The sequence below is a fragment of the Amia ocellicauda genome, chromosome 17 (genome assembly GCF_036373705.1).
Source record: "Amia ocellicauda isolate fAmiCal2 chromosome 17, fAmiCal2.hap1, whole genome shotgun sequence".
Lineage (NCBI taxonomy): Eukaryota > Metazoa > Chordata > Actinopteri > Amiiformes > Amiidae > Amia > Amia ocellicauda.
The window spans coordinates 13,342,914-13,362,475 of NC_089866.1; the positions used below are offsets into that span (position 1 = coordinate 13,342,914).

The 19,562-nt window shown below is 40.4% G+C and overlaps 1 protein-coding gene across 1 annotated transcript; it reads right to left on the reverse strand.

Annotated features, from left to right (window-relative positions):
• Nucleotides 1–19,529, reverse strand: top3a (DNA topoisomerase III alpha). Its single transcript, XM_066689387.1, has 20 exons — nucleotides 19,411–19,529; nucleotides 18,424–18,734; nucleotides 17,966–18,025; nucleotides 17,597–17,670; nucleotides 17,200–17,275; nucleotides 14,425–14,533; nucleotides 13,457–13,600; nucleotides 12,843–13,013; nucleotides 10,794–10,894; nucleotides 9,427–9,501; nucleotides 8,827–8,909; nucleotides 8,242–8,449; nucleotides 7,665–7,850; nucleotides 7,283–7,412; nucleotides 6,111–6,224; nucleotides 4,960–5,125; nucleotides 3,899–4,045; nucleotides 3,674–3,796; nucleotides 2,367–3,097; nucleotides 1–1,881 (listed from the first exon to the last, which is right to left on the reverse strand). Exons 2-20 carry the CDS (start codon nucleotides 18,619–18,621, stop codon nucleotides 1,724–1,726), a joined length of 3,054 nt encoding a protein of 1,017 aa, XP_066545484.1. The 5' UTR covers nucleotides 18,622–18,734; nucleotides 19,411–19,529; the 3' UTR covers nucleotides 1–1,723.
• Between the last annotated feature and the right edge of the window lie 33 nt (nucleotides 19,530–19,562).

The following is a 19,562-nucleotide window of genomic DNA, read 5'->3' on the forward strand; positions in this document are numbered from 1 at the left end:
TCTGTGAAAAAGCAGACTACACATTTACTGTTATTTATGAAATGAAAATTACATTTTTGGATAAGATGAATTTGATTGAACTGTATTATACTGTGTCTACCTCTGGCATCTGAATGATACTGCAGAATCAACCCGGGGGAGGGGGGCACAGACGTATAGTATTTTGAAATGTGTACATAATTTTTCTTTATTAAATTACATTTTTTTTCCTTTCTATGTATGTATTGAATACTAGATGACAGTCTCTTCTCTTCCACATAAATGTAATATTTTTTTATGTCAACACTTAGTGCACTTTGCCAAACACTGTTCTATGCAAAGGGTGTTGCACTGCGGTGATCTGGAATACTAAAGATCCCATTCATGCAAGGATGGGACGGTACGCCCAGCTTGTTGTTGTGCGCCATGTTCATATTTCTATAAACAAATGAGTATTTTAAGAACTTCAATAAAGATGTATTTATTTGACAAAAATGCTTGTTTCTTTTAATCAACCCCTCTTCAATTATTGTTTTTTTTTTTTTTATATAGGTTACCTTCTCAAACTTGCTATTTTAATTACAAATACATAAATAAAAGATCTATACATTTGTTCTTAGCTGGTCTTCAGAAGAATACCAATTTTATTAGCATCCCCCCTAACTAGGTATCCCCATGATTTAGCCTTGTTATGTTGTGAATGATTCCAGCATATTTTTTGCAGGTAGTAATTCTAGTAATTAACATAGTAATTAATTTATAATTATTTTACTATATAGATTTGCCTCTTTCTACATTTAGTTTACTATAATTGAACTGCCAGTATTTAAGAAAGGTCTTCTACTCTTGTTCTGTTATACATTTATTAAGATTTGATATAAAAGATGCACACCAATATAAAATATACAGTATTTACAGTGTTCCAAACTACTTTATAAATTTTACTCCTGGCTGTAAACTTGTATTCAGAGAGCTCAGTGGTGCAAGAAGGGAGTTGTGTAAATAATTCTCATCTCACTGTGATAGGAAACAAGAACCCTCTAAAGAGCTTTTTGTCTTTATGAATAGATCACAGTGAGATGGGTGGGAAGGAGGAATCCGTCATCAATCAATTCTAAAAACAAGAATAAAATGGAAAAATTAAGATGGCTTATTTTGGAAAATGCTGGGATAAAAATAAAGGGTCTGGGTTTAAACCTTGCACATGCTGTAATCTGTAACTGATCACAAATCCCTGAAACCCCACAACACTGCACATGTTGGGGGAGTTCGGGGGGTGGGGGGACATACCACAACAATGATGAGGGTATTGCATCTTTCCATTCTGATCATAACCATTTGGGTATTCTGGTTTGATGCACTTGGAAACTATATATATTTCGTATTAACAGTCTTAATTAAGTAACAGCCTTATTCAGCTTATTAGGAAGGCCTTTTACAGAACATCCCACCATTGTAGCTGAAAGTTGAACCTCCTGCTTTTCCCACCACTACACAAACCCTCGGAATCAGATGTGTTGACCTCACTGTAGCTCCATCCAAAATGCGATGGATTGTTTTGAGATGGAAGGTTTGGAAATGGTTTCATTTCTATGCAATCGATTTAAAAGTCCTAACATTGTTCAGATTTCATGAGGCTAAAAGCAGATCTGCAATACTGTTTAAATAAAAAAACAGGGTAACTTCATGCACTCTAAGAGTCTGGGGAGCTGAGCAAAGCAGGGCAAGGATGGGTCATATGCGGTCATCTGTCACTGTTCTGTGGGCAAGTGGTCCGGGTGTGGCCTGGCTGGTGGCACACTCCACATGTTCTCTGCTTCTTGGCCACAGGGGCTTTGTAAGACTCCCCTCCCGGCCTTCTGCTCTTCTGTCCCCCAAGTTGAGGCACAGAATCCAAGCCCCCTGGAGTGGAGAAACGAATGAAAGAGAATCAAATCTGCACAGAACTCCAAAATCCCAAGATAAAGGTTTTCTCCCTATAAAGATCTGATTTACAAAGTAAAGATTTAGGCATAGTATGAGTGTGAAAAAAAAAAAAAAAAAAAAAGGGTTTCCACAAAGATAAAAAATAATTTAAACAAATGCCTGTAAAACTTGCTTAAATGTAGTTTTTAGCTTGGACACAAATAACTGGAATGAAGATCATGAACTGCTGTATTTTAAAATTTACTTTACTATGATACCTGTGACACTACATCATACCATCATAGCTTGTAGTAGTGATGCTACCCTTGTGATGTTGTTTATGTGAAGAACATTGTATGTTAGTGTTTTTAAAACCTTGTACGTTAATTTAGCTTATAATAGTTAGTAATGCAGGGTCAACCAAACTGAGCCCTTTATACCAGTCTACATTTTCCACAATTTGAAAAGGAAACATACTGTACCTGGTGGCATGTTCTCATCTGCCCACTGGAAGAAGCTGCACTGCTGCTCCCGTGGCTTGGGGCAGGTGTGGAAGGTACGGCCCTTGTTCGGACCGTCTTTCATCACTGTCCGTGTGACAGCCGGCTCGTTACACTTACACAGCGTAGCCGCCCCGTCGCCGCTGCCCAGTCTGCTGCTGCCACTGGGCTGTGAAAAACCACTAGAGCCAGACCCTGAGCTTCCACCGAACCCCACAGAGGGCCGGGGGGGCTGAGGGGTCCAGGAGGTCGCGTTCCTGTTTCCCACGCCTCGTTCTTCTGGCTGGTCCACCCACAGGAAGAAGTTGCAGCTGCCCGTGTTACACTTGTAGAACTGCCGGCCTTGGTTGGGTCCCTCTTTGCGTACAGTTAAGATAATGGCTTCTTGCCCACAGTTACAGACCGTTACATCACTTCCTCCTACTGCTGGTGGATGCGAAGCCCAGGGGGAGCTGGTGACGGAGGCCACTGGTTTCCTGCTCTCTGGTCTGGGTCGGGGTGGCGGCTGAACTCTAGGCTGGTTCTGGGACTGGCTGTCCCGCAGGTAACTGCCCGAGGGAGGGTTGCTGGCTGGCTGAGCCCCTGCTCTCCCTCCCCTAAGGTATTTCAGGTCCAGGATCTCTCTCAGTGTCTCATCGCAGCCGCCAATGCAGCCCACTAACTCCAGGGGCATCATGGGAGGGAGGCTTCCTCGCTTGAATTTAAATTTCAATCTATTGGGTGATAAATGCAAGACACAGAAAAATCCTAAATACATGCTGTTTATTCCACAGTTTGGCTACTATATTTGTAATTCACCTGTGGTGCAATATATGATTTATATTATTGTATAGTTACAATTAATGGCTTATTAGAGTATTGTAATATATTCAATCATAGCTACATAATAACACTGATCGTGACAATATTTATTACATTATTTTGCAGACGCCTTTATCCAGGGCAACTTGCATTGTTTTACAAAAACTATAATACAACATTCTACATATAAACAACAATGATAACAAAATAACCATACAAAAAATTACATGAAATAACACATTTTCCCCAGGAAAGTTTGTTGTTAATATTTAGCCCTTTCATGACTGAACCAATCCCTAGGGTTTAAAAAGGACAGTCTTGCTATCTGGGTGTAATTTCGCTCCCTGCATACAATCAAGCACATTAGTGCTCTAAACTAGTGACACATTTTGACAGTTCATCGAAGCAGAGAAAGAGGAAGCTGAGTTCATAGGTGAGGCCACTAAGACAGCTGAGCACGCTGAGGACGTGCCACAGTGAAGACATACTTGTGCACAGGGTTGGGCCGACACGTAGGGCAGATGCTCTCGTCTCGACTGACCTCCAGGACGGAGTCAGGGAACCACAGGGCTGCCTTACAGCTGGGGTAACCCACACACGATAGGTACATCCTAGGGGAGAGCAAAGAAATAATAATAAAGGGTGATTAAATAAAGCATGCTACTATGGAGAGAGGTAAAAATACTGAGTGAGCCAGTCTGCCAGTCTCTGACCCTCGCCCGTCCTTCTTCTTCTTGAGCACCATGTCCCGGCTGCACTGCGGACACTTCCTCACAGGCAGGGGTAGCTCCAGGGCCATCTCGTCCTGCGGGGTAAACTCCAGGGCCTGGCCCAGATAGGTGGACAATGCCTCGTCCAACCTGGAAGAGAACAGTTAAACAAATAGAGTTAAACTTCAACACTAACAGAGCTGTGATCTCCCAGTAGCAGTTATAATCCAAGCAGTTTTCATCCGGAAGTTTGAGATTAATTGGGAACAAATTATAATAATGATATTAATGATAATAATGTACTACCACCACTACTACTACTAATAATGTTCCAAATAGTATAACACTGAAATACAGAGGAGAATGACTCCCTTTATAATTATTCTGATACCCTAGTACAGTGGTTTTCAATCCGGTCCTGGAGTACCCTCTGCCCTGCTGGTTTTTGTTCCAACCGAGGTTTTAATTGCTTAATTGAATCCTTAATTGACCTAACAAAGCAATATACCATTCAATTAAGTAATTAAGACCTAGGTTGGAACAAAAACCAGTAGGGCAGGGGGTACTCCAGGACCGGTTTGAAAACCCCTGCCCTAGTATTATATACATAAATATACATATAGGGTTTGTTACAATAATAATCATCATTATATGCTGCAGAAATAAAGTCCAGATAAAACAGTTTCATAATGCATAATGACTTTCATGTAAGTTATTGAAACCAAAAGTACATAGCCTAAAGTATATGATTATTATTATTATTATTATTTTAATACATAGATCTTAAGCTTTCATTCTTAAAAAAAAATATATATATATATATTATTATTTTTTAATTGATTTAGTGTCAACTTAAAGCACCGAGTTCATCTCAGGTATATGGAATTCCAGCAGTCGTGGGCTTAATGGTCTGTATAACATGCATTCTAATAATATCACGTAATTGAATACAATTTTCTAGGTCCATCTATGCACTCAAACCCGTGACAGATACTGACTAGCGGAAATGGCTGCAATGGGGATCTCCCCTTCGTAAAAGAATCTAGGAGATTTTTTTGACCCACTTCTTTGCCTCCCTCACGGCCTCAATGAAGACCTGCTTGTACTTCTCCACATGGTATCTCAGCACAGTGAATTTGTCCTTCCTGCCCTCCGAGACCAGCTTGAGATCGGCTTCCAGCTCTGCCCTCAGGTTAGGCTTGGACATCTCGTAGCCCATCGAGTCGTAGCCTGTAAAGCAGTGATGACAAGCACAATATTCACTGAGGAGAGAGAGGGCTTTGTTCCCTGTCCAGTGTCTGCAGATGCATCATGTCCGTCCTTTTCCCAAAGCCTGTTTGAAAAGACATAGCCTTTGATAAGGATTGGGTATGAAAGCTATCAAAACATTTCAATGGGCCAAATGAAAAAGACCTTCCCCTGCTTACACTGGGATAACCTGCAGGGAAAGACGCACAGGGTTGTCTCAGTAAATCCACACAAAAGGGCTGTTTTGACAAGAAATGTCTTAGCTTTAAAGCAACGCAGCACACAAATGTACTAGTACTAGTCATATATTCTACACCAAGTCTCTCCAGCCTTGGTCAGGTGCACAGTGTTATCAGATTCTTCTCCACCTGAGCTCTTCAGTATCTAATTCAGCCCATTAAGGTCTGAACAGAACCAGTTAACTACTCTTCCCAGTTCTGAGACAGTGAGTAATGTGAAGAGAGTTGGAAAACCTGCAATAGGCATTAGACCAAAACCCATGAATTGCAAAGTACAAATCTGTACCTTGTAGCAGTTTCATTTATTCGCAGAAGCTTCTTTCTACTACTTATTAATGCAAACCCAATAGGGTAGAAGTTTGTAATTTGCAATTCAAAGGTCAGTTTAACTTTTTTATTTGGTCTAGGACTGGGGGGTCCAGGTTTAGAATGTAACTTAATATTTGTTCATTTTAACAGCATAATGTGCACAAATATGCTGCAGAATTATTTTTTCTTTCTTCCCTCCCAGTTACTTGCCAATTGTGTTTCGTCTTGTACAAAGGCATTGGTCAAATAATTGTACACTGTGATTGACATTTTTAAAATACAACCTTGAAAATATGAGGTGAAATGGACACTATTGGTGTGCTGCCTGTCTGTGGGTCCTGTGGTACACAATGGGCTGGGACAGGTGATCCAAAAGTGAAATGTTCTTCAAGTGTACAGAAACAATGACAGTCAGTTACCTTCCACCAGGCCCATGCCCAACTCTCCAGGCAGGAACCTCTGGTCTGCGGTCAGCCCCACATACATACGCGACTTGATCGTTTCAATGTGATCAGCATGTGTGGCATCAGTGCCTGAAGGGAAACATTATAAAAAAACAAAACAAAACAAAAAACAGAGAGATGGATTTAAACATGGGGCTTTTACCCAAGATTTACTTACATCAATTCCTAAGTCATATAGCCTAACTGATATTAGGGTGTAATGCAAAACTCCCATCTTCCATCCATTGGAACTCAGACCCTTAAAACTGGTGGAGCCTGGAAACTGGAGGTTCAATCCCAGGTGTGGGGACACTGCTGTTGTACCCTTGAGCAAGGTGCTGTACCTAGATTGCTTCAGTAAAACCCAGCTGTATATATGGGTAGTTTTAGTAAAAATTAAGCGATATAGTGTAACTATTGTAAGTCGCCCTGGATAAGGGTGTCTGCTAAGAAATATAATAATCTTGTAGTCAGTAAAGCTCAGGCACATAGGAAGCTCAGATTCTCTGCATCTTTCAACTACTTCTCGGATTACTTGAAAATTATCCATCATACCTTTGTAAATACTTTGAATACCGTGGGAAGTAGACTAATGGGCCAATAGTTCTTCAGATCTTTTTTGTCTCCTTTCTTGTGAGGGAGAATGATAATTCCATTGTTCCATTTATCTGGGATTTGTTTAATTCTTTCTTTAAAGACTTTGTGAAAAGATTGGTAAGACTTCCGTTTCTTCTCCAGCTTCTTTCAGGAACTCGACAGTGATTCCATCATCTCCAGCTGTTTCTCAAATTTTTCATATTTTTTATGGCAAAAGCTACTTCTTCCAGAATCACATGTGGGATTTCACATTGTAATTAAGACCTCCTTCTTCTTCATGTTCACTGCTGTCATCACTACTATACAGGTTTTGTAGAATTCATCCATTCTAGATAGACACATCTCTGTTTTTGTGTCACTGTTTCTTTTTCAGATATATATATGATATATATATAGATTGATATATATATAATTGTACTGCATACAAGATGTTATACAGAAGACACACAACCTTTCATTGATGGCATACTGAAAAGCTAAGCATGCCAAGAGTGTGGCAATAGCAAGCGCAGATCTACACCTAACTAGAAAGTGGGAGCTGTGGTTCTCACCGATGCCATGCTTCTCCATCAGAGAGATGAGATCTGCCTCTGTGAGCAGCTGGGGAGGGCTGGTCTCCCCATCCACCATCTCGATGGCTGTGGGCTGGAACTGGGCCCCTCGCTCATACACTGGGATAACCTGCATGGACAGACACACTGGGGAGTCAGTAAATCTGCACAGGCCCGGGAACAGTCACTCAACAAGAACTATTCCAGCATGCAGCTTATATTTGCCTCACCATCACGTCAATCAGAGGATTTGATGTAGACAGAACACATTTTAATCTGGTGAAGGTAGTCCAATGGTTATTCCCTCTGGTTAAAGGTATCAGGACAGGACTAAGCCCTTCCAGTTCTCACATTGTCTCCTAGTGCTAAAACCACAGATTACCTTAGCACTCCACCGGTCATAAGGGTAAACGTCCAGGTAGTTTCTGGCAATGATCATGAGGCCATGCGCCGAGAACTTCTCCTGGGCAATGTCAATGTCGACAGTGGTTTCCTGCCCCTGTGCATCCTGGGAGCAGCATGCCAGGAAGTGGCGGACAATGAACTCGTACAAGCGCTGCTCGTTTCCCTGCAGATTTACAAAGGAAATGCATTCTATTCAAACTTAATCAAGGAACGACAACACAAAGGCTGCTGCTACCCAACTCCCCACTACCTACTCAAAACTATTTTGCAAGCAAACAACTTTCTTATCAATCATAAGTTTGGTGATGGCATCTTCTATATAATTCCATGAACACATTCATTTTGTATACTAAATTAATAATGTATTCAAAATAATTCGACCACTATAGAGACATTCTCTGAATTATGCAAGGGTTCCATTCTGGAAACCTGTCCATTAATTGAAATTCGCTACAGGTTTTCTATGCCTATGCTTATTCCCACTTTACTGTGATTTTACTATGGTATAACATAGCAAGCTTTCATGAGGAAGCCCACGTCAGGTGATGGCTCACCTGAAGGCTGCTGGTGTACTTGGTGGGGTGAATGGGAGGGTGGGCCTGGTCACTCTTTTTCCCGTTCCGGGGAGTAGGCCCCCCCCTCTCCAGGATGCCCTGAGCAAATGGCCCCCAGTGGACGTCCTGTGTCTGCTGCTCCACCAGGGAGGTGAGGTTCAGATCTTTGGGGAATATGTTCGTCTCAGTACGGGGGTAGCTGATTAACCTGTGATACACAACACGACACACTGATCAGCTACAAATATAGTGCAGTTACATTCAAGCTTTACAGCTGCACAGAGGGAGGGGAGAGTCCCTTCCTGTCTGGATGGTGCTTTGGGATAAAGCACTAGATAATTAAATACTCTGCCCTGACTGCCCACACTTACCTGATTTATCATACAAAACATTATCCACACAGACAAAATTTAATTAACTAAATTCAGTGTACATTATTTTTATGACTACACAATGGTGTGTACTAGCCCAACAGTTTTCACTTTTCACAAGCCACATAAAAGCTTGCTTAGATTATCGATTATCCACAAAAAAACAGACACAAGCTCGGAACAATTCAGTTAAAAAAAAATAACATTAACCTACCCCTGGGTGTACAGCTTTTCTGCTATTTTCATAGTCTCCTTGGCATTTATTTTCAGTTTACGGGAAGCTAGCTTCTCAAGTTCCTGTAAAACAAAAACAAAAAAAAATTAAGATATATATATATATAGATATATATATATATACTGTGTGTACAGGTGTGAAAATATGCTGTAAAGAATGCTTTCAAAAATAGACATGTTAATAGATTATATTTATTTTAACTAAATGCAAAGTGAGTGAACAGAAGAAAAATCTACATCAAATCAATATTTGGTGTGACCACCCTTTGCCTTCTAGGTACACTTGTACACAGTTTTTGAAGGAACTTGGCAGGTAGGCTGGCCCAAACATGGAGTCCTAAAGTCTTACAATTCTGAGAAAAGTAAACTAGGCCTCCTTGCTAAAAAATATTAAATACTTGAAGAAAATTAAAAGAATCGTCTGTTTAAAAAAACAAAACAGAGGTTCCCTGAAATTTGAATCACATTAGACCATTTTTATCCAATTGGAATACGTTTTCAAGACGATTTAAATCTATACATTTGAAAAACAATTAATGTGATTAAAATGCAAAGCTAGGTTTATGGTTTTAATACTTACAACTGTATCTAGAGGTAGAGGGCGCCACTTGCTTTTCGGTTTAGTACTCACTTCAGTAACGGTGGCTAAGGGATCCTGGAATAAGAGAATAGCTTTGTTGTACAAAAATAAACAATTATATCACATGAATCTTGTAACAAAATATAAAGCTATATATATATAAGCTATATATATACAGTGAGGGAAAAAAGTATTTGATCCCCTGCTGATTTTGTACGTTTGCCCACTGACAAAGAAATGATCAGTCTATAATTTTAATGGTAGGTGTATTTTAACAGTGAGAGACAGAATAACAACAAAAAAATCCAGAAAAACGCATTTCAAAAAAGTTATAAATTGATTTGCATGTTGCATGTCTTGTAGCCCATTCCAGCCTTGTGTAGGTCTACAATCTTGTCCCTGACATCCTTGGACAGCTCTTTGGTCTTGGCCATGGTGGAGAGTTTGGAATCTGATTGATTGATTGCTTCTGTGGACAGGTGTCTTTTATACAGGTAACGAGCTGAGATTAGGAGCAGTCCCTTTAAGAGAGTGCTCCTAATCTCAGCTCGTTACCTGTATAAAAGACACCTGGGAGCCAGAAATCTTGCTGATTGATAGGGGATCAAATACTTATTTCCCTCATTAACATGCAAATCAATTTATAACTTTTTTGAAATGCGTTTTTCTGAATTTTTTTGTTGTTATTCTGTCTCTCACTGTTAAAATACACCTACCATTAAAATTATAGACTGATCATTTCTTTGTCAGTGGGCAAACGTACAAAATCAGCAGGGGATCAAATACTTTTTTCCCTCACTGTATATATATATATATATAACGCTATGTTTTCTACAGACAGCGAGTCCTCCTTAAATAATTAATCACTTTCAATAAAAAAATCACTTTACCAACTATATAGTATAAATTAATGCATTTTAACCAGGCTGATGATAATGGATGATTTTGCCAAAGGATTGCTAGATCCCACACTAAAAGGCAGGGGCCGCAAACCTCCATCCATAATATGTAATGTGCTTCACATGCTTGTGTCATTAGCTAGTCCGGCACTGACAATTTCCTCCTGCATGAGATTTGTAAAAGCTTGTAAAATAAGTATTTAAAGATTGCTTATGAAGTTAGCTGGTCAATTCAAATAAGTGTATTGTTTAAGCTGGGCACCTTGAAGCACACAAAGTAATTAGCATGCAGATAGTACCATGGGGATCACCACGTGTGTCCATTATGAATTGTCCCTGTGGAAGCACATGACACATGATATATGTATATATACACATATACATATATATACATATATATACACACACATACTGTACAGAGAGAGATTCCACGATAGCAAAGCGAAACACAGGGAGAGAAGTCCACACCTCCATACAGATCTGGTACAGGACCAGACAAGCAGTGTGGTTGAAGAGCCTATGTCTTTTCCAGCTGAAATCCACCTCCTCCTCATCAGTCTGGTGAGTGACTGTGGGAAACACGACAGGCCTAAGAATCCAGTTCACACACGGAGCTGTTTTATGTCCAATGCCAGCATAAGTCTTCAAAATTATGAAAGGCATCGACCACATCAAACCAGAGGAGCTTTTCCAGATCAGCAGGGACACACGCACCCGGGGACACAAATGGAAACTGGGCTTCAAGGCATTCAAGACAAAAAACAGGAGACACTTCTTCACACAGAGAAGCATCACAATCTGAACAAACTCCCCAGTGATATGATTGAAGCTGAAAATTTGGGAACATTTACAAATAGACTGGACTTTGATCACTCAGTTATTAATGGACACCAAACGAGCACGATGGGTCGAATGGCCTCCTCTCGTTTGTAAACTTTCTTATCTTCTAATACAAAATCAAATAAGTGCTGGATATGATGTTGGATGCTAGTCATTCGGCCTACCTCTACTTTACTATTCTCATTAGGTCACAACCATGTCTACAGGAGTCCCCATTGAACTAGAGTGCTAGATGCCCATGGACAAAACCTGCCCAGTATCAATCATCTTGGTGTAGTCTTTCATAAAACTGCTACGAAACAACACAATGCTCTGCTTTTGTGGAAAATAAAGAATGTAGCATAATTGTTATTTCTTAGGCATGTTGATTGAAATTGCTTAAATGTTTTAATAAACTAAACATAGGAACCAGTAGCAACAAGTATTTGCAATTTCAACAGGATAATTGCTTTATCTGGATGTTTTTGCTCATGACAGACATGGTATGTTACACAATGAGCACCCTTATATTGGTTTAGATTAAATTGCACTTTATTTCCCATTCGGATATTCAGACATACTAAAAAGGATTACACAGATATTCAACTAGTGAAATTATTTCAAATGCTCATCCCTAATGCCTGTGTCGACTGAGGTCTTATTCTGCATGCCTACTGAATCACTCTTGTTTATGGGCAATTTACAATGTATTTGTTGTATTACTATGCACATTTCTTTATCGTGCTTGTTTCCAACTGAATGTACTCGCAACACCTCAAGCTCAACCTCTCCAAATCGGATCTCCTGTTTTTCCCCCACTCTTCCTCACCTTCTGCTGATCTCTCCATCTCGATCCCCTTGGAATCCACCACACTCTCTCCTTCTTCTTCCGCTAAAAATCTAGGAGTCACCTTCGATCCTGCGCTCTCCTACACCCAGCACATCACCATGCTGACACACACCTGTAGATTCTTCCTGAGCAACATATGCTGAATCTGTCCCTTCCTCACCAACTACTCAACTCAGCTGCTCGTCCAGTCACTGGTCCTCTCCTGCCTGGACTACTGCAACTTCTACCCACCGCTCCAGCTCATCCAGAACTCTAAGGCTCGTTTGGTATTCTCTCTGCCCTGATTCGCACACGCTACTCCACTGCTCCGCTCCCTCCACTGGCTCCCGATACCGGCACACATTCAGTTCAAGGCATTGACCCTCACCTACCGCTGTCTTGACCACACGGCACTAAGCTACTTCGTCTCCCCATATATCCCCTTCAGACCACTGCGCTCTTCCAGTGCCAGAAGACTAACTCTGCCTCATCTCCTCTCTCCTTCCTCCAGAGCCGCTCCTTCTCATCCCTGGCCCCTAAACAACCTTCCCACCGAAGTCAAAACAGCAGAGTCCTTGACCTCCTTCTGGCGCTTACTCAAGACACATCTATTCAGACAGTACTTGTAATATTAGTCCTTTTAATTCCCTGTAAGATAGCACTTCACAACATTTTACCATGCTTCTTGCGTTACTAATACTTGTATTACTTATTGATTTCCTCCTTGCTGCATTTCCTGTAGCCCTTGACTGTGACCTAACATCTTGACAGCACTAAGATTTTACTTTCCAAGATGTATGACCTCACTTACTGTACTGACCTGTATAAATTGGAAGTTGTAAAATGTATTATACTTTGAATTACAGTACCTGTAATTTTATAAAAGGTCTCTGGAATGAAGGCCTGAATGGCTTTAAACCTCTCCACCACAAAGCCCAGAGTGGGAAACTGACAGCTGCCATAGCTGATGAGCTGATCAGCGAGGACTGTGGGAAATATCTTCTGTAAGCGCAGCGTCTGGAACCTGGTAAACGATGCCCCTGGAAGAGGAAGCGAATAGGACTGGTCAACTTACTGGATACAGGGAAATGGACTGACAAACAATATCATACCATAACAGATTGAACTGGCAAGAACAGAATGATATACAGTGTGCTTATGTAAATGGTTGAGAAACCCCAGGGTTGATAATAGTGCTGCACAAGGAGAAGAGTGAAAACAAGAGGCACCTCTTTACATAGAGTGTTGTGGGAGTCTGAAACATGTTACCCAGCCATGCTGTTAAAGCAGACACCCTAGGATCAGAAACAGCTGCAAGAAACCCATGGAAAAAGGAGTGATCACCAAATGGAACCAAACAGGTTACAAATGAGAGGAGGCCAACTAGCCTTTCTTGTGTTCATAGGTTGTTATGTCCTATGGAAACTGAAGTGGTACTAAGGGTGTGCTGTAGAGGCCGAGGGAACACAGAGGCCCAGTTTACCAATTCGAAGGTCCAGTTCTTGTCTCACATCCACAGCGTCACTGATGTTTAGGTTAGGTTCAGTCAGGGTTTCACAGGCTCTCCTGATGGAGTTGGGGGTGATCTCGGAGAAATGAGCTCGGAACACCTGCACGTTTGGCTTCACTGATGTCAGAGGAAAACACAGATATTCAGATGCACAGATGCTTCATGCCATCAATAGCTAACACAATACAGAATCATTCGGAGCTGATCTAAGAAGATGACTTGTTTAGTTCTACACAAAGAAAATATTCAACAACTCAGGATTACTGCAAAACAGATTTCTTTCTCATACATAATAACATTAACGTTATTAACAAGGGAACATTTGACATTACATGAAAGTGATGTGATGTGGCATCAACCTTTTGTTATAGACATTCAAATTGCTTTATGACCATTTCATATATCACCTAGCATGTATTAGAGCATCAGTAGGCAATTACAGTCCTCAAGGGCTGAAGGGGTTTCTGGTTTTCATTCCTTCTCTGGTGTTAATTACTTAATTTGAATAAGAAGGCAAATTTGCTGAATAACTTGCACTGCATAAAAAACAAACAATTAATGTTAATTTGTATAGCACTATACATTTTGTATTCAACTCTTCTTATCTTGTTTACTGTGAGAACTATAGAGCAACACTTGACACTTTCACTTTCACAAGAACAGAGGTGAGAGTATCACATACACAATCAGTAGGTGGTCAGTCCACAACCTCACCTCACAAAAATCACCTCAAGTCAAACTATCAATCTGCACAATAATAAATGTTTTCCATATACTCTCCATTTAATTGATAGTAGGAATATTTAGGGTGCATCATTGTGCCAAATCCACTTTAAACCACTGTAATTTTTGACATTTTTCTTAAGCAAGAGAAGGACATTGGAAGAGAATATGGAAAAGACAAGAAAACACATATATATACATATATATAAAAAGATTACCTGCTTTACAGACATCAATGACCTCAAAGCCAATGTTTTCTCCTTCCCGATCACAATCAGTCCAGATGACCAAAGCCTGACACTGGCGCACCTCCCTCTCCAGAGTCCTCTGTTGAAAGGTCACAGGTCAATCTTACACAACTCAAAAGCTCCATTAAAAAGAGACGGCAAAGGTGGACTTTCTAGTAAGAAAAGACACAGATAACAGAGGGGGCTCCAAGCTGCCGCAACCAGTAAAAGGCTTCACTAGCCTAGGCATCACTGGTTATGATCTGGGCTGTGTCAGGGCAAACCTGATTTTGGATTCACAGAGGAGCGGCTGAGGACTGTTGTGGTTGGCTGTGCCGTTTGCGCTGTGGATTTGGTTTGATTACCGAAATTGTGTGATAGCAGCTTGCATCTCCCCTGCATTACGAAGAAGTGTTAATTGATTAAGAAATGTGGAGGGTATAAAACATTTAATAAATGTCCATTTCAAATAAGAAAAAGAGTTACAGGCTTTTGGGTTTAAAAATGTATATGTATATATATATATATATATATATATATATACACATATACATAATAATTTATGTGTGTCCATCAATAAGAACTGCAAAAACTGAAGTCTGCATTACTAAAAAAAAAAAAAAAAAAACACTTTGTCCAGGAACCAATTAAGATTACTGTATGCGATATACATTAAATGCCGGTTGTAAAAAAACAACTTAAGAGAGGTTTCCCCTTAGTTTTTCCTATAAGCATTTTGTGAGTTTTAAAGGCATCGACCACATCAAACCAGAGGAGTTTTTCCAGATCAGCAGGGACACATGCACCCGGGACACAAATGAAAATTGGGCTTCAAGGCATTCAAGACGGAGACATTTCTACACACAGAAAGTTGTCACCATCTGGAACAAACTCCCCAGCGATGTGGTTGAAGCTGAAAATGTGGGAACATTCAAAAATAGACTGGATAGGATCCTTGGATAACTTACAGTGCATCTGGAAAGTATTCACAGCGCTTCACTTTTTCCACATTTTGTTATGTTACAGCCTTATTCCAAAATGGATTAAATTCATTATTTTCCTCAAAATTCTACAAACAATACCCCATAATGACAACGTGAAAGAAATTTGTTTGAAATCTTTGCAAATTTATTAAAAATACAAAACAAAAAAAGCACATGTACATAAGTATTCACAGCCTTTGCCAAGACACTCAAAATTGAGCTCAGGTGCATCCTGTTTCCACTGATCATCCTTGAGATGTTTCTACAACTTGATTGGAGTCCACCTGTGGTAAATTCAGTTGATTGGACATGATCTGGAAAGGCACACACCTGTCTATATAAGGTCCCACAGTTAACAGTGCATGTCAGACCACAAACCAAGCCATGAAGTCCAAGGAATTGTCTGTAGAGCTCCGAGACAGGATTATATCAAGGGACAGATCTGGGGAAGGGTACAGAAAAAATTCTGCAGCATTGAAGGTCCCAATGAGCACAGTGGCCTCCATCATCTGTAAATGGAAGAAGTTTGGAACCACCAGGACTCTTCCTAGAGCTGGCCGCCCGGCCAAACTGAGCGATCGGGGGAGAAGGGCCTTAGTCAGGGAGGTGACCAAGAACCCGATGGTCACTCTGACCGAGCTCCAGCGTGTCTCTGTGGAGAGAGGAGAACCTTCCAGAAGAACAACCATCTCTGCAGCACTCCACCAATCAGGCCTGTATGGTAGAGTGGCCAGACAGAAGCCACTCCTCAGTAAAAGGCACATGACAGCCCGCCTGGAGTTTGCCAAAAGGCAACTGAAGGACTCCCAGACCATGAGAAACTAAATTCTCTGGTCTGATGAAACAAAGATTGAACTCTTTGGCCTCAATGGCAAGCGTCATGTCTGGAGGAAACCAGGCACCGCTCATCACCTGGCCAATACCATCCCTACAGTGAAGCATGGTGGTGGCAGCATCATGCTGTGGGGATGTTTTTCAGCGGCAGGGACTGGGAGACTAGTCGGGATCGAGGGAAAGATGAATGCAGCAATGTACAGAGACATCCTTGAGAAAACCTGCTCCAGAGCACTCTGGACCTCAGACTGGGGTGAAGGTACATCTTCCAACAGGACAACGACCCTAAGCACACAGCCAAGATAACAAAAGGAGTGGCTACAGGACAACTCTGTGAATGTCCTTGAGTGGCCCAGCCAGAGCCCAGACTTGAACCCGATTTGAACATCTCTGGAGAGATCTGAAAATGGCTGTGCACCAACGATCCCCATCCAACCTGATGGAGCTTGAGAGGTCCTGCAAAGGAGAATGGGAGAAACTGCCCAAAAATAGGTGTGCCAAGCTTGTAGCATCATACTCAAAAACACTTGAGGCTGTAATTGGTGCCAAAGGTGCTTCAACAAAGTATTGAGCAAAGGCTGTGAATACTTTTGTACATGTGCTTTTTTTTGTTTTGTATTTTTAATACATTTGCAAAGATTTCAAACAAACTTCTTTCACGTTGTCATTATGGGGTATTGTTTGTAGAATTTTGAGGGAAATAATGAATTTAATCAATTTTGGAATACGGCTGTAACATAACAAAATGTGGAAAAAGTGAAGCGCTGTGAATATTTTCCGGATGCACTGTACTTATTAATGGACACCAAACGAGCATGATGGGTCAAATGGCCTCCTCTACTTTGTACACATTCTTATGTAATGAAGTACCTGAATACATTTAACCCTATCATATAGTTAGGGGGAAATGCACCTGAGCATTACATACAACTTTAAAGAAGTATTTTACCTTGATGTCCACAAAAGTGTCGGGGCAATACTTTTCCACTTCTGCATCAAATAACATGACTGGATTACAGCTGTGCCTATTAAAAACATTAACAGATGTGAGAATGATTAGAGACAGTCAGCAAAAAAATAAGAACATAAGCCTCAACCTGCATATTTAGGTTGGATGTCCAAACTCAGTTTTATGTAAGAAAAACAAACACACAATGAGATGAAAGTTGTTTTAATTCTTGCAAACACAGGCTTTCCACTATTGGTAATCAAAAGGAACATAACATTTTAAAGCACATAAATCACACAGGCCAACAAAAAACACACATTTAAATTAAGAGTAATATTAATAATGCAGTGTATGCTACCGATTCTGACCTCCTGTAGCCTCCATACAACCCACTTACCACTTCTGAAAAGGTGCTTTGAACTCCAGTGCTAAAAGGTGTCCCGAGACGGAGGTCATTGAGACAGTTACATTCTGTAGAAACAATGGAAAGTCTGGTTTTAAACAAGAGAAAACTGCAGCCAAAAAAAGTTACAATTCAGCACTTTGGGAAAAGCAGATCTACGATGATCTTCCTTGTAAAAAACAGTTTACAACTAGGCAATTTTGTAGTTTGCACAATACTCCACACCTCCACAATGAGGTGCAATAGCTATTCTTTTAGTTTTTCCAGCATACTTTTTAAAATGTCATACTGGATATTATCTGGCACTGTTTGTATTTTCATACATTTTAAACAATAAAGGGTAAGCAAATACATATGTTTTACCTGTCCAAACAAGTGATACTCATACTCATAGATTTTATTAAACCTTGAGTGACCTTCTCTCTGTGAAAAAATAAGAAAACAAAACATATCAATACAAACACTAATAAAAATACATGGGATTACAAGATCTCACAGTCTATTTTAATCATGCAGTGTTTCACACCTTAGTAGACTGGACTATGAAACACAATTGCTTTTATTTTGCAGCTACACTTAATAAAACATTCTTAATTTTGTCTGAAAATTATTTTATTTTGTTTTTGCATTACAAAAGTGTATGAAACAGAAACAGGAAACCTCTTAATGCTTGATTATTGTTTAGATTATTTGACACAGTAGCAGAAGGCTTCCAAACTCACAATTTGACATAAGCTTCACACACACAGTACTGGCTGGGAGCTGGGAACTCACACAGCTGGATTTCTGAGTGATGATGTCTGATATAGTGAACCACTCACCCTTCTCATACTCCCATTGGACATGATCTGTGCTATCCCCTTGGCCGCATCGTTCTTCTCGGCCACGCAGAGGACTTTCTTGATCTGAGCTCTTCGGATCATGTCAGCAGAGATGTGGCTACAGAGCAATCTGCGATTCCTGTGAACTGTCACGTTTAATCCAAAGCGGAGTAACGACCTTCCAGTGTGGTAAAGCATCCCACAAGTACGAGCGTCTGCTGTTGCATGGAGGACCTATGGCATCCAAGAAGCATGGCATCAACGACTCTCTCCACCACAATGACAGCTGGTGTTTCTGTGTGGCCGTCCTCCTAGGAACACATTTGCAGAATTAGTCAAATGGCCTCATCTCGTTTGTGAACTTTCTTACAAGATAACATTATGCTATTGAAAGAATACTCTTGTTCAAGTTAACTATCACTTACAAAGGGACCATGACATATTTGTGTAAGGGCAGGTGAGGAAGTCCATATCCACTCCCCCCTTTTGAGCTAACAAGCAACACAAGCCTCTATCATTACCAAATGCCTTACCTCTACAATAACAACAAGATAGTGATTGTGGTAGAGGGTTGCGAGATCGGCTTAATTGTGGGCTATGTGTAGCATTTGTATGATGATAAATTGGTGACCAATGACTAGTCAGTGTGCTGGCAGAAAAACTGTCTGTTCTCATGTTAATAATAAACTTAAAGTATTTCAAAGTAGAAGTAGCATTTTTTTTTAAATATAAGTGTCTTAATTAATGTAACTCATGTAACGAACTTAGATGTAGATGTTAAAGACTGAAAAGATAAGACAGAGTGAGTTTTCGCTTTAATAATCGGAGAAACAGCACTTCATCCTGCGGGAGGGAAACTTATTTTCCCGGATTCATATTGTATTTATAAATACTTCATTAGCCTGCGATATTACGTACTACAAACCCCCATACATATCGCCACGCACATTTAATCAAAAGGGTTTAGAACAGATGTCGTTTACTTACTTTATAGTATAATTTTCTCTCTACTCACATACACGTTAGCACCTCATATAAACAAATTCAGCGCCTTGTCTTCACCGTCTCTCGTCCCGATGTGTCGCAAACACTAATACGTCAGTGTCGTAAAGCGCTCTCCGTGATGCGGGGGTAAAAAC